At 41.3% G+C, this 14,744-nt stretch overlaps 1 protein-coding gene across 1 annotated transcript; it reads right to left on the bottom strand.

Moving 5' to 3' along the window:
• Positions 1–6,231: 6,231 nt before the first annotated feature.
• On the bottom strand, positions 6,232–14,145 carry LRPAP1 (LDL receptor related protein associated protein 1). The gene is made up of 8 exons (XM_015862889.2): positions 13,931–14,145; positions 10,716–10,860; positions 10,272–10,396; positions 9,083–9,203; positions 8,065–8,223; positions 7,598–7,680; positions 7,239–7,415; positions 6,232–6,904 (listed from the first exon to the last, which is right to left on the bottom strand). The coding sequence occupies exons 1-8, from the start codon at positions 14,102–14,104 to the stop codon at positions 6,839–6,841; spliced, it is 1,050 nt and encodes a 349-aa protein (XP_015718375.1). The 5' UTR covers positions 14,105–14,145; the 3' UTR covers positions 6,232–6,838.
• Positions 14,146–14,744: the final 599 nt, after the last annotated feature.

Genomic DNA, 14,744 nt, shown 5'->3' with positions numbered 1-14,744 from the left:
GATTTCAGGAGGCCAGTACACAGATGTAAGCAGTGGGTTTCCTTGCACTGTGGCGTAGCCTCTGTGCCAGTACAGAACTGTTTTCTTGGTGCAGAAAGTTCCTTTCTACCTACTGTGGCATAAGAACGTGTGCCAACAGAATGGAGCAGTGCCCTGATTCACAGTCCCTGAGCTATTACAGAATCACTGAGTCACCAAGGTTGGAAAAGACCGACAGGATCATCCAGTCCAACCATCCACCCATCACCAATCGTTCTCACTAAACCATGTCCTTCAACACAACGTGCAAACATTCCTTGAACACCTCCAGGGTTGGTGACTCCACCACCTCCCTGGGCAGCTCATTCCACTGCCTGACCACTTTTTCAGAGTAGTGTTTTCTAACGTCCAGCCTGAATCTCCCCTGGTGCAGCTTGAAGCCATTCCCTCTGGTCCTATCACCAGTTATATGAGAGAAGAGGCTGACCTCCAGCTCACTACAACCTCCATTCAGGTAGTTATAGAGGGCAGTAAGGTCACCCCTGAGCCTCCTTTTCTCCAGACTGATGGTATCATGGAACGATGCTGCCATCAGACTGCTACTGGCCTTACAGGAGGGGTCATAACATTAAAATGTTTTCCAGGTTCAACAGGGGGCATGAGTCTGCACGTGGTTCTGTGTGTGCATTTATTTACTTACATATGTCATAGTAACTCCTGCTAGGATTAGCTGGATGGCTGGATATAGATTTATATTTATACTCTCGTTAATGTTTACAGAAGTATCTCCACAAATGAAGTAATTCACTTTTCAGGCACCTATTTCTCTTTCTGTACTTAGACTGAATGTGTTAAACAGGATAGATGACTTTCTCTTGTTTCTTAAATCTGTTTAATCGTGAAGGAAACTGCGTTGCAAAATGCTGAGAAGGCTGAAGCAGGAAGCCAAGCCTTACTGTTGCATCTGTTAAAACCTGATGGCTCGCTGTTTTACAGTGTCTTGCAGCCGCCCCCCTGTGGAGCTGTAAGCTTGATCCTTCTGTTGAAAGAATTAGTTTTCTCATTTGAACAGCAGGAACTCACAGAAATGTAAAACGTTTTCTCTTAAGTAAACAACGTGCCTTCCATTTCCAGCGGCGAACTGGGCAAAAAGAAAGTCAAGCTACAATCCTATGAGTAGACTTGTGCTTACCATGGGTTAACTCTAGTCGTAGAATCATAGAATGGCTTCAATTGGGAGGGACCTTAAAGTTATCACCCAGTTCCAACCCCCTGCTATGGGCTGGTTGCCCCCACCAGATCAGGCCACCCAGGGCCTCATCCAACCTGGCCTTGAGCACCTCCAACTCTAGTAATACAGTTAATATATGAACGGTTAGGGGTTTACTTGCACATATCTTGCATAAGTGATTGTGCTTGTTATAGGACTCAGAGCTCTTTGCAACAAAAAAAGGTAAGAAAGAAATCTCCAAAGCTTTTGTTCATAGATGTGATTTGTAACTCCTACTGGCACAAGCAAAAGCTTTGTTTATCTTTAATGTTCTTGTGTTAGTAAGCTGTTGCCAGTAGAACAGGTATTAACTACCAGAAGGACAACGTGATGTTTGTCTGGTGATGTTCTCAAAGTACTTCAATGTGCCAGAAATGCCAGTTTGGGGATGGTGCTCTCGGGAGTGAGAAAACAGGCTACCAGCAACAGAAGTACTGGGGCACAGCAACTTGGTCTGAACCAGCCTATACAATACCATGGCTGAACACCATGCATCTGTTTTGCGTATCTGCATGCAGCATGTGATGCCTCTTCACACCCATTGCCCTTCTCCATAGGTTGCTGCCAAATGTACTGCTCCAATGGGTTTTTATGACGTCACTTGTAAGCTGTTACAAAACACTTTTTTATTTGGATAATGGAATTTTTCCAAGTCAAAAAGTGCTACAGGAGGGAGAGTCATGGTTTGAAGGTGCTTACTTACCGAACAAGGCAAATTATATGCTATAATTCAGCATTTTTTTGGATGACTTTGTTATATTTGTACATCTCGTTTTCCCTGCAAAGATTCTCAGTTGCCATTCAGCCAGTCACACAAATGCTGCTTTGCAATTGAGGTTGAAGAGAAATGTTGATTTAACATTGTGCAGCAATGAGACCAAACCAAATAACGATGGAAAACTCAGAAGTGGAAATTTGTAAGGACTAACTATGTAAATGTATCCTTTTCCAGTGCAGGTGGGTAGAATTAGAAGTATGGGTAGGTGGGGAGGGGTTGGTGGTTGGGTTAGATGATCTTAGTGGTCTTTTCCAAGCTTAATGATTCCATGATTCTATAATTAAAGTGCCATTTAAGAAAACATATAGTCATTTATTTTTTTCATGACGTGTTCAATTTGATGCTTTCCTTGAAGGATAACTGCCTTCAGGCAATCTCACACTGAAGCTCAGGTCAGTGATGATCTGGTGGATATGGATTATAAACCATTCTTCTATGGAGGACTGGCACAGAAGTGACAGCAAAATGCATGTAATTCCCATCCTGCATTATAATGCATCAAATGGTTTATAATGCCGTGGGCAGCTTTAGGGAAGTGCAGCTGCCAACTGAGCTTTGAGTTCGCTAAGAACTTCAGAGTGACGGAAAGTTAACTTGAAATTTACTTGCTTTTATATATATTTTTTCTGCATCAGAGCATCTAGAAATAATTCAGATGTATTATCTCACCGTGTACACAGAGGCGTATGGAACAGCACCGTTTTACTGAAATAATAAGTGTCAGTTTATCTGAGGAATATGCGGTGGGGGGTGGGATCAGAAAGCAGATTTAGCGTGACAGTAATTTATCTCTACATTACATTATACTGCTGTGAATTCCTTAGAAAAAAAACCATAAATCCTAGCACCTGCTATTGTATAAGTTAAATTTCACTCATCTGTAGGCTGAGCTGGCAATTTAAGGGTAGCTCAGTGCACAGAGGAGGCTGTGCTCAGTAGGAAATCTGGCCTTTGGATACAGGACTTTTATATAGAATTGCTCAGATTCACCCCACACCAATGTCTGTCTCTATTACTGCTGAAGGACTGACCCTGTGCAGTGCCATTTGCTGCTGCACACACTCAGTCCTCTTACAAGAGATGCTTAGCAGCAGTGGCTACAGATCCATAAGCACAGGAAAAAATCATGTTGGGGGTTTGGCAGAGAAGTAGGTAAGTGTCAGCAGGGAGCTGGGAAGCAGCAGTTCTTTGCCTGGTGAGTGTACTGACAGGAGGAGGGAGCAGCTGAAGGATATGAGTCTGTAACACGTGGTGTTTGGAGCAGTGCTGGAATCTCCTCTTTGTGGTCATAGTGAGGATGTGAGATTTCTTGGAAAGGCTGGAGGTGCTGCTGTGTTCTCCAACAGATCCGCACTCTCCTTTGTAGAAGTGGAAGCTGAGGGGTGGTTAAATGCCAGGCTGGCCTGCTGCCCACGTGGCACCGTGTGTCCTGTTGTCCCTGCATCAGCCTTGTGAATAATTCAACATGCCCTGCTTTGGTCCTTGGGAAGAGTTAGCCTCAGTGTCTGTTTTCTCTCCTTGCTGAAAAGCATATGAAGTGTTGGTCTGTACCTTGGATGAATGATGGCTTCTGCTGGGTCCTGCTATGAAGCAGCAGCCTGTCTTGGCCCTAAGGTGTACCTAACACTGCATCCAGCTGGGTCAGTGCAGTTTACAATAGCTGGGAGATTTCCTAGAGAGGGAACAGAACTGCTGAAAGCCTGTGAAGTGGCTTTATTGAAGTTTTGCTCTCTCTGTGCTTTTTGTATTACATGCCTGATGCCAGAGACCATCAGTGATAGCTGAGAATGCATTTTCTGCACTGAGATTTGAAGCTCCAGGCAGTCTGCCTTTGGGATTTACTGCCACAAGATATATCTTCTAGCATAGAGTCATAGAATCCTAAACTCTTGCCATGGAAGTCTGGAGATGTCTGGTGTTCCCCTCCCTCTTTAAAAGAAGTGACCTGGAAAATGATAACTGCGGAATATGAGATATTTATTTTAGTAACAAGCTTATTTCAAAGAAATCCTTTGCCCTTTGAAAACCACCAGGTTTAAGTTACAGCAAATCAATTCTTGAAAGGCAACTTTTGAGGCTGGCATAACTGTTACTATCAAAGCAGATGTGTGCAGCTTTCTGAGAAGTTAATACATCAGTGGCAGAACAAAACAGCTACATGCTGTATTAATGTACCCAACACTTTCATGTCCCCATGTGAAGCATTAATATATCTACGTACGGGTTTCTTTGTAATTGAGGAGAGCACTCTTGTTGAGTGGTGAGATAATACATGTGAAGATACAGATATGTGAATGCGTTAAGGAGTATTGATAGCATTGTGTTACAGATGGCAATGTACAGTATTTATTTTGGTTTGACTGGACAGATATAAAATCTGCACTTCTACTTTATGAATTGATGCTAGTAATAATAGTAATAATAATGATAAGAAATCCACTCTTTTCTTGCTGTAGGCTGATGACTTCCCCACGGGTGCTATGTGAATGGCCTGAAATACATGAATGTGTGTTAGCTGTGTGTTATGTCTGATAATGTTGGTTCTGGTGCTTTGAAACTGCTATATGGAAAATGCAGTCTGTTTGCTGTAGTGGTTCTTCCTTATGTGTCTGGGTAGATTGATACTACCTGAGCTCCCCTACCTGCACACAGGACATGGTGTTTCCATTAAGAAAGACTTGGTTGTTTTTGTTTATGCTATGTCTCGTGTATATTTCCCTCTCATTTTCCAACCCCACAACCTGTCCTGCATGAAATCGCTAACAAATTTGAGATTCTTTTTTTAGAGAACACGTGTTCATGTCTTTTTTTCATGGCTTTGAATTTATTGTTTTTTACACGGGTGGAGGATTCATCTTTAAAAGCAACATCTCAGACTATTCACTTGTGTCATTTTGGCCAGATGAACTGTCTCTGGATTAAAACCTCAATAAACTGAGCTAAACAAATACCGATGGGTGAAAGGCACTGAGTTTCAAAGCAGTGTAATCAGACTTCAGCCTCTTCAGATCTCAAGAAAAGCAGCAAAGAGCCTTGGCAGGAATGGAAGATATTCCTAACGTTTTCTCTGTGCTGGTGCATTATCTGACTGCCAGTGTTCCAGGGATTCAGGAGGAAGCTGAATTTAGGAGGAGCAAATGATGCTGCTTAACATTTTCTCCTCCAGGTTTGTATGAACAACCTTTGTACCTAATGACTCATTAACGGCTGCGTTCAACAACTGAAGTGAAATGGCTGCACTAAAAACAGTCTTCCAACCTTTTTCAGTACTCATCTCTGACTTGTTCCTCATTTTAAATTACTGCAACCTGTAAATGTATGTTGTCAGTCTCTGAACTCAGAACTTTTACTGGAGCTTTCAGTTGCCTCTGGCTACAGTAGAAATAATTCTATAAATTCCATTCTCTGCAGAACTGTATCTCACTTAACTTTGCTTCAGACAAAACATAATATTCTTAATGAAATCCTGGAGCTGAAAATGTACATGTTGCTCAAATGCCATCTTTGGCACTACAGCTGCTAGAGGGAGATGTAGCACCATGAATGTGGCTATGCTCAAGTCTCTTATGCAACCAAAGGCAATTAGCTGTGGTGCTTAGGCTGAAGTGTAGGTCTGGAACATCACTGGCAACATCACTACAACCACAAGTGGTGCTTTCAGAATCAGAAAGGTACCAATATTCTCTCAATTCCCTGTAGGCATCTAAATCATATTATTTTAAAGAACTGTTACTGACTTACTGTTAATATTAATAGTGCTCTGCGTTTCAACTGATGAACAACGATTCTCTGAAATAAAAATAACAGCTTACATTCAAACAAAACCAGTAAGAAATTACTGCTGCAATGTAAGGCATTCAAAATCTCACAGTAGGACCGCTACCACTCTTTTCATTCAAATCACCTGTGCCTTATGAAATAGCCTATATGTGCAGAATTGTAATACTTTCAACCCAACATGGACTCAGGACCTGGATAAGTAATATACGCAGTGGCTGACTCTGACAAACTCTCTCTCTTTACTGGTTCTCACAGATGATTGATAGAGCTTTGCAACCAAGCAGCTGTAATGATTTACTGACACTGGACTTTTGCCTTAGTCTTGTTCCTGGCAGTTTCACAAGAAAAAGCCTTAGAAATAAAGGGTCAGCATGATAATCATAGAAAGTTTCAACCCAAGTGGGAAAGACAAAAAACACCTCAATGGTATCTTGTTTTGATTTTTAATGACTAAGTGTAACAAAACCAAACAACTATGAATTGCAAAATCGTACACATACGTTCAGTAACTTCAGATGCGTTAGTCTGTAAGTTTTGTGAATTGACCTCAATACTTATTCTTCCCTTATTCCTCCCCCTCCTCTCACATGAAAGATTCATATACAGTGCAGCTGAGTCAATGCTCAGCAAGTAAAAACATTTTAGTTACCTTCAGTAGAAAATGCATCAAACCAAACAGTGAAATATTAAACTTCTCTCATCTTTAACAACCTGTACCTCAGGTGTCTGCTTTCATTGATCAGAATTCCTTGACTAACTATAAGATCAATATTTTTACAAGCAGGAATCTTCTGACTGCTCACACTTCCTTGTGACGTGACTTATTTCAAAGGCTGTTACTTGATTCAGATTTATAGTGTAATCATTTAACATGATAATGCAAATACAAAACTAAGTGGACCACAGAAAGTTTTCTTACAGGACAACTCTTCAATCCTTAGAATTTTGGAAGGACTGCTTGGCTAATCCTGTTCATAAAATCCCTCTGTTATTTATGTTCATAAATTGATCCCATGAAGGAGAACAGATGTTTATAATTCATTGTGTTGAAGACCTTGAGAGATTCTGCTGGATAAGTCTTGCAAATGCTTCTTGACCTAGAAGAAAAAGGAAACAAATCAAACAAATATCAGTACAACGAATAATGCTAGAAGATTAAATCAGTCAATCTAATATACTTAGATTTTTGCTATTAGTATATGTGGCAGCTCTTGGGAAGAGCTGAGACTAGGAAATTTTCAGGCATTTTAGAATTAGGTCTGTAAAAACCAATCATGTCTATTCAGCATTAAACATGAAGCACAGGTTTGCCTTAACCTCCTCCTCTGGAAGATGTTTACCTGCATGAAAAATACCAGCACTAGGTAACTGACATTCCCTTAACTACTGAGTCTAATTCTCAACAGGTACGTACACTGAATTTATACAGACCTTATATCCGAGCTCTTTTGTCTTTTCTTCTAGCATGGCATATTTCTCTCTGTTTCTGTTCAGATGTTCCTTATCTCCAGTCCCCTCAATATGTTTTAGTTTCTCGTGTGAAATCTCTAATTGCTTCTGATAGTGATGATGTTTTTCAATTTTTGCTTCGAAGTGTTTCAGTTCCTCCTAGGACAATGCACATGAGTAGTTTCACATATGTATATATTTTAAACATTAAATAATGACCTTTTTATTTTTTTCTGATGCCTGAAAAGCAATACAGAATTGGCTGCCCTATGAGTAACACAGTATTTCTTTATGTGGAAAAATACCTTCCCCGTGGGAGATCTTACTGGAATTCTACTTACCCGAAAAGATTCCAGCTCTTTCTCAGTGAAATTGGCTGATTTTGCCATGTCCCACAAATCAATCACTCTTGGTTCTTCGAATTCTAAACAAACACAAATTACCAGATGAAGAAATGGACATAATGCTTTCATGCAAGATAAGCATGCCAAGCACACCAAGCAACATATTACTAACAGGTCTACTTAGATGAAAAGGGAGAAAAGTCCAAGTACTTCACTTAAAACAGCAGTATTGTAGCAAGCATTTATTTAAGAAACTTATTTAAAAGAAAAAAAAAAAAACCATCCCCAGAAACTAATTAATGCCCTGCACATTGCCTAACTTACCCGCCCCTGGTGCAGAGAGTCTAATATCCCTTCCCATGTTACATGAATTCACTGTGATTAAATGAATTAACTTGCTCACCAATTTTTACTTAATAAAATTGATACCAAATAGAGTTTAAAAAAATACCGGGGAGTCGTACCACTGGTTGCATCATATCCTTGGTGACTGACTTTACGTAAACGCTCAAACCCCTGGTTGATGCTTCTTAGCTTGTCTTTAAGCTCTCTGTGTTTGTTGTGCAAGACTTCCTCTTTCACCAGGTTCTCCTCAGATGGGTTGATTACATTTTTGTGAATATCTGTTGAAAGAGAAAAGCTATACTGACTGTGGGCCAAATCCCAATAGGTAAGAAGCCCCAGAAATCCCTCCAATCTGGGATGAATAAAATACAGTCAGTTCTTATTATCAGTAAAGCGCTGACATCATACTCTAAAAAGCAGTAACTCTTTTTGCACATTAATGCTCCTCAGTGCTCTGGAGGGCGGTGTTACAGAAAATGCCTTTTACCTCCTGCTGGTGATCAGCTGAAGTTTTAATAAGGGAATGTTCTAATTTCTGTGGTTAGCATTATCTCAAGGAAATTGAATAGGTATGGTGGGTAAATCCTATAACCCTCCCTCAGACATTTCATGAATTAGTCAGGACAGCCAATGTTGAAATAGCTTCCAACAGCTTCAGCTTGTACTCTACAATACAAACATCAAGCTGCCTGCAAGCTTCAGAGCAGTTTGATTCTAACAAAAACAGGATTAATAGAGCAAACTTAGGCTCAGAGCCTAAGATACATATCCTCTTGGGCTTCTACTGATGAAATGAAACATCCATGTCTTGCAGACTTTAAAACCACAATCTGCAGCAGTAAATCTGTGCCTGCTGCATAATTTCCAGTAAACTCCAACACGCCATTTCTAGTAATCTGATGGTGTCTTCACTGCTTGAAACACAAGCAAGAATTAGAAAACTGAAATGGCAACACTTTCATTAGCTGGCATGATTTTTAGCAGCTAATGTAGAATTAAACCAAGCAAGTATCTGGGAATATCAGCATCTGCAAGCTGTTCTAGCAGGAATGTCAGACTGGGGGATTTTCAAAGAAACTTGGAATCAATGGAGGAGATAGACAGAGATCTAGAAACACCAGGAAAATGTTCGGACACCTTCAGTTCTGCTCACGGTCTCAAGCAGAATATTGTATTCACGAATCTTTTCTTTGTGATGTTTAAATTCTCGCCAAAGCTTATCCAGCTCCTCATCTGAGAACTTCCCAGAGGTCTTGGCCTGAAAGAAACATGAGCGCATTATGACTCCCAGGCCAAGTGCTATTACATGTACACCCTTGTTGAAACTTCTCCCTGCCACGTTTAGGAAATGATTAAGACCAGCTCTTCCATTAGGTCTTTTGTTTTGAATTCCATTATACAAGTTTGAGGGCAAAACTAGACATTCAGGAACATGGTCACTTTAATCATATCAAATTGAAGTTTGTTTCAGATCTACAGTGTTGGCTTGCTACAAACTACCCAATGAAAACCTCTCTTTTCATATTCTACGGAAAAAAAAAATAGAGAAGGAAGGGCCGTAGAGATACAAAGGCAACTGAAAGGGAACTGCCAGTGTGATGGTTAGCACAATATTAAGCACAATCTTTACTCAAGAAATCATACTCTACTGTTAAGTGAAGACTGTATCACTACTGTGCATTTCTATGATTCTATTTGTTCTGCAGCGATTTGTTCCTCACAGGCCTACATTCAGCAACCAGTTAAGCCGTAATTGCCCACAAGTCTCCTCACTTACCTCTTGCAATAGCATAACCATAAGCGAAAAATTGTTCATACCTATTCAGCTTTAGGGAATATTTTTAAGTGATGAACTTTACTATTCCCCAAAGCACAGGACAACATATCTTTTGCCAGAGCTGCATCTGGTTACAGTAACATTTTAAAACACAGCAAAACTTTTCTCTGCTTTACTAACATTGCACTAGATTGGTCTAAGAATTCTTTGCTTTATACGACTACTTGTTTCTAAAACACAAATTCCTTCATTTTTTAAGATTACTGCTTTGCCAGTTTTAGCTGCCCAGGCAGTACACACTCTATTCATTTTTCATGTAAATCCTGGAAGGTTTCACTTGAAAACATTGTTGGAAATGTCTTTATTTAATGTCTTTTTAACATTTCTCCAAACATCTTCTTTCTCCTTTCTAAATATTCCATGAAATAGTTCTGTGTTTAAAAAGATAGATCAGCAGAGCTTAAAGCTATTCCAGTTCCAAGACTGGAGGCTCTCAGAAGAGAAGAAACACTGGTTTACCACATTGCAGTTCCTGGAAATTTTACCCACCTTGCTCCATAGTTTTTCCAGTCTTGGGTCATCCAGTGTATCACTTTCTGTACCATCTTTAATGTAGTTAGTATCAGTTAGGTGAGAGTCCTTCTTTCCATTCATTCCGTATTTAGTCATAATGACTGCAGGGCAAATAATAGATACAGATGCATTAGAATCAGTACACAAGGCTGACTGCTGCATCCTTGACATTCAGAGCTAGATTCTGCAGCTCTAAGTGGGTAGGTTAACAGTTTAAGTGAAGAGTTTAATGATCCTTTTTGAAAACATCAGAAGCAAAGGAAGCTGTTAGCCTCCTGACATCTCTGCTGACCTCTAAACAACTCCTGCATGCTGAGTGTCTCCAAAGACAATCTGTTACTAAATGGTTCAAACACTTACAGAAGTGTCTAAACAAAAGTATAATGTAGATTAAGCCTCTTCTGCAAAGATATACCTTACCATTTAAGTTGCGTCTAAGCTTGGCTTCTTTCTCTCCATCTTCATCCAGCCCTTCAGCTTTCAGTTTTTTCCAGCTTAGCTCATCTTTTTCTTGTATTTTCAAATCGCTGTGCAGTTCAGCTAGTTTTACAGCAGAGAGATGAAGCTAAATGAAAACAGAGAAAGGAAGTGAGTCCATTCGGTTTTACTAACATATACCAGGCAATAATGACCAAATTTTGTGCAGAGGTTCCACTTCTCAGCACGGTTTATATGCATTAAAAGCATAAAATTCCTAGAAGTATTCCTGTCATTCATAATGGAAGAAAAAGAGAAGATACTGAGGCTGACACTACAAATTGAAAAAAGGATGACTGATAGGCCAGCTTGAAACTCTGTGAAATACACAGAGAAAACAGGAGCAAAGACGATTACAAATATGCAGCTGGCTAAGCAGCACTGCTGCAAGATGAGCCCAAACTTTTGAATTCCCAGATTTTAGATACTTTAGTTTTTCTTTGAAACAACAAAATGAAACAAATCATGTTCGTGCTTAAGAACTTCTTGCATGTGTGTTTATAACAAAAAGGTGGCAGTTAGGAAAAAGGAACCTCCGCACATCAATGCTTCTGGTTTCAATGTAGACTCTTCTATTACACTGAATGGCACAAGACTACTTACTTAATTACTGCAATTTTTAAACCAGGTTTTTCTCTGTATCTTGCACTTGGCCTACTGCAATAATTTATCAAAATTGAGAGTACCTGGAATCACAAATAAATAATTTATGGTATGCATTAAAATTTCAGATCCCTCTAGTTCTAAAGCCTCTGTGTAATCTTCTTTAACATTTGCTTTTGGAGAACTGTTTGATGAAAGCTAAGCACGTAGCAGAAACCACTTTAGTTATGAATTCTGTGCATTAAAATAATGAAAACCTTATTTACTTATTTGCTTTTCTGGAGCAGGCTGACCTAGACGGCCAGAGATTCAGTGCTGTGGTGGCACCAAGTAACACTGTTTTGCTCAGCAGAGCTGTGTCCTGATGTTCTGAGAGGAAGATTGAGTAAAAGCTTGCTATAAATTGTGAAGGAAATGACTAATCATTTACTTGGTAGTTCTGAACTCTAATGCCATAATGACTTACTATGTCGACAGGTTGAGCAAATTCAGGATAAAAAAGTCACCATCAATAACTCAGATAACAATTCAACTCCTAAGTACTGCAAAACAGACAACATAATCTTTTAAATGTACAACTACCATCAAAGACACAGTAATGTATAAAAGATGACACAATGCAGCTTATGTTAGACATCCATTGCGGTTAGCACAGCCTCATAAACACATAGGTTTGGGTTTTCTAAAAGCACCAGAGAGTAGCATCAGATCATCTAAATGGAAAGTTCAAGGATGCCTTTTCATTAACCAAACATTTTAAATTCCCAATAAAAAATAAGGGGTTAAATTAAGTCCATTGTTCTCTAAAAAGAAAGATTCTATTCAAAATTCTCTCAAGTCCACAAGTGTTTTTCTGACTGTCACTATAATTTAGTATGTAACTTTTCAACAACACAAATGCTTTGAAATGCTCTGCTGGAATCTCCTTGCCTTTCTAGATTAGATAATATAAAAGTGAATACATTAGGGTGATTTAAAGCATATAGGTTGTGATCTGCTTCGTTCAAGATCATCTCAAGCAGGAACTTGAATAACATCAGGTAAAAAAAGCGTTAACAGATGACACTTCACACCACTCCTATCAGTCCTTTGTTGGACTAACTAAGAGCAGAGATGGAAAGTCATGTTTAATGATTTAATGATTAAACAACAAAACACTGAGGTCAAGATGCACATTCCCTGTTCCTTATTTAGGGGAACTGTTAGGTCCTGGTTTCAACTGGTGATTGAGCACCTGGTGAAGGCATGTGGCTGGTCTAGGCAGCACCTGTACCCCCATGCAACCAGAAGGGGTGGACCCAGAGTGGAGCCACCCTGGGCTCAAATAAGGGCCAGCCACTACAAGAACATCTTTTGGGCCCAGCTCCCTTTTGGAAGAGGGGATGTTGTGTAGTTGTTGTCTCCTCACCAGCTGGGTGAGTTCAGTTTTTCCTTCTAAATCTATTGGCCTAATGGTAACAAATATAGCTCAAGTACATGTTGCTTCTCTAAAATCTGCCTCTCCTGTGCGAAGGTTGCTATAGCTCAGTTTATCCTGACAGGCTTACCTCCATTTTTTCATGTTAGCCTGCTTGGCCAAAACTTAATCTTTAAAGACTTAAGACTTCATGTAAAGCTTCAAACCTGTGCTCCAGAAGATCCAGATACAAAAAGGAAAAAGATTGAGGGGGTGGGGTTTTATAAGCAGACTGGGGACTGACACTTTATATTCACTGACAATGACAGGACAGTGGCAAAAGGCTGTAAAATAAGAGAGGAAATTTAGGTTAGAGTTAGGAAGAAATTCTGTGCTCAGAGGGAGGTGAGGTACCAGTACAGGTTGTCCAAATAGTTGTGGGCAGTCTGTCATTGGAGGTATTCATAGCTTGGTTGGATGAGGCCTTGGCAGCCTGACCTAGTAGATACCATTCTATGAAGGCTGAGCTCAATTATCTTCAAGCTAGATTATCTTTAAGGTCCCTTCTAATCTAAATCACTTTGATTCTGTAATCTGAGAATGGCAATACCCATTTGCTAGCCCATCTGCATGAGACATCACTTAGTGTAAACTCGATACCAGAGATAATCTAATCACCACAATGGAAGGTTTCTTATCTTCTGTCCTGAGTTCTCGTCCTAAGCAAAGCAAAGATGAAGGCTGCTGCCACCGAACAGAGCAGAAGCACTCCAGCAGTGGGTGCAGGAGTCAGCATCGGTCAGAGGGGCTTCATACTCTCTCTCCCTTCTGTTTCCTCAGCATGACTCTTCACTGTTGGATATAAATGTAGGAATATACGCTTCTCATAGCCCAGGTGAATACGGCAGAACGGGGCACATCGTGAGGGCCCTCTTAGAGCAGCGCAGCTCCCCAGCCTCCTGGGGCAGCCTCAGCGTACCCGGCAAAGACACCAGGCCTAAAGCCCAAGAAAAAGCCACCGTAACCGGAGGCCTAATCCTGCTCTGGGGGATGGTAACACGGTGTTTCGGCCACACACGAGCTGCTACTGACCGCGCAGGGGCCGAAGAGGCGGCCCGGCCTGGCCCTCCTCCGCCTCCTCCCGCACTGCCCCACTCACCCGCTGCGCCTTCTCCCAGATCTGATTCAGCCTCACCACTCGGAACTCCCCGGTCTCACGCCTCTTAGCGTCAGGCAGCCCCTCGTTAGCCTCCCGGGAGTACTTGCTGGCCTGAACGCTGACGACGACGAGGAAAACGGCGAGAGCAGCTACGAGAGCCCGAGCCGCCGCCATGTCTCTCTGTGCGGGGAACTACGAGTCCCGAGATGCCGGGCGGCTGCTGAGAGGCGGCTTATGAGCCCTCCTCCACGAGGGGGAGGGTGTTGGTGTCTGGATTATTCAGCTGTAGAGCTGAGTTGTGTCAGATGTGGGGTCTGTGTGGTGTGAGAGGAAGTGTTGGATCTGTCTGGTGGTTGGAAGGCTCTACAGAGCTACCTGGACAGGATGGATTGCTGGGCTGATTCCAGTGGGATGAGCTTTAACAAGACCAAGTGCAGAGTACTGCATTTTGGTTACCAAAACTGCAGGCAATGCTGTAGGCTTGGAGTAGAATGGCTGGAAAGCTGTGTGCTGGAAAAGGACCTAGGGTGTATTAAAAAGAGCGTGTCCAGCAGGTCGAAGGAGGTGATCCTCCCCCTCTACTCTGCCCTGGTGAGGCCTCATCTGGAATACTGTGTCCAGTTCTGGGCTCCCCAGTACAAAAAAGACAGGGATCTCTTGGAAAGAGTCCAGCGGAGGGCCACTAAGATGGTGAAGGGCCTGGAGCATCTCCCCTATGAGGAGAGACTTAGGGAATTGGGTCTGTTTAGCCTTGAGAAAAGAAGGCTGAGAGGGGACTTGATCCAGGTTTATAAATACCTGAGGTGTGGGAGCC

The sequence above is a fragment of the Coturnix japonica genome, chromosome 4 (genome assembly GCF_001577835.2).
Source record: "Coturnix japonica isolate 7356 chromosome 4, Coturnix japonica 2.1, whole genome shotgun sequence".
Lineage (NCBI taxonomy): Eukaryota > Metazoa > Chordata > Aves > Galliformes > Phasianidae > Coturnix > Coturnix japonica.
The sequence above is the reverse complement of the archived record's forward strand: the minus strand, read 5'-3'. Positions and strand labels throughout refer to the sequence as shown.

Coding starts and splice junctions, on each gene's coding strand:
- LRPAP1 (XM_015862889.2), bottom strand. CDS start 14,104: ATGGCGGCGGCTCGGGCTCTCGTAGCTGCTCTCGCCGTTTTCCTCGTC. Junction 10,397..10,715: donor GCTTAGACGCAACTTAAATG/GTAAGGTATATC, acceptor TTTGCCCTGCAG/TCATTATGACTAAATACGGA. Junction 7,416..7,597: donor AAGAGCTGGAATCTTTTCGG/GTAAGTAGAATT, acceptor GCATTGTCCTAG/GAGGAACTGAAACACTTCGA.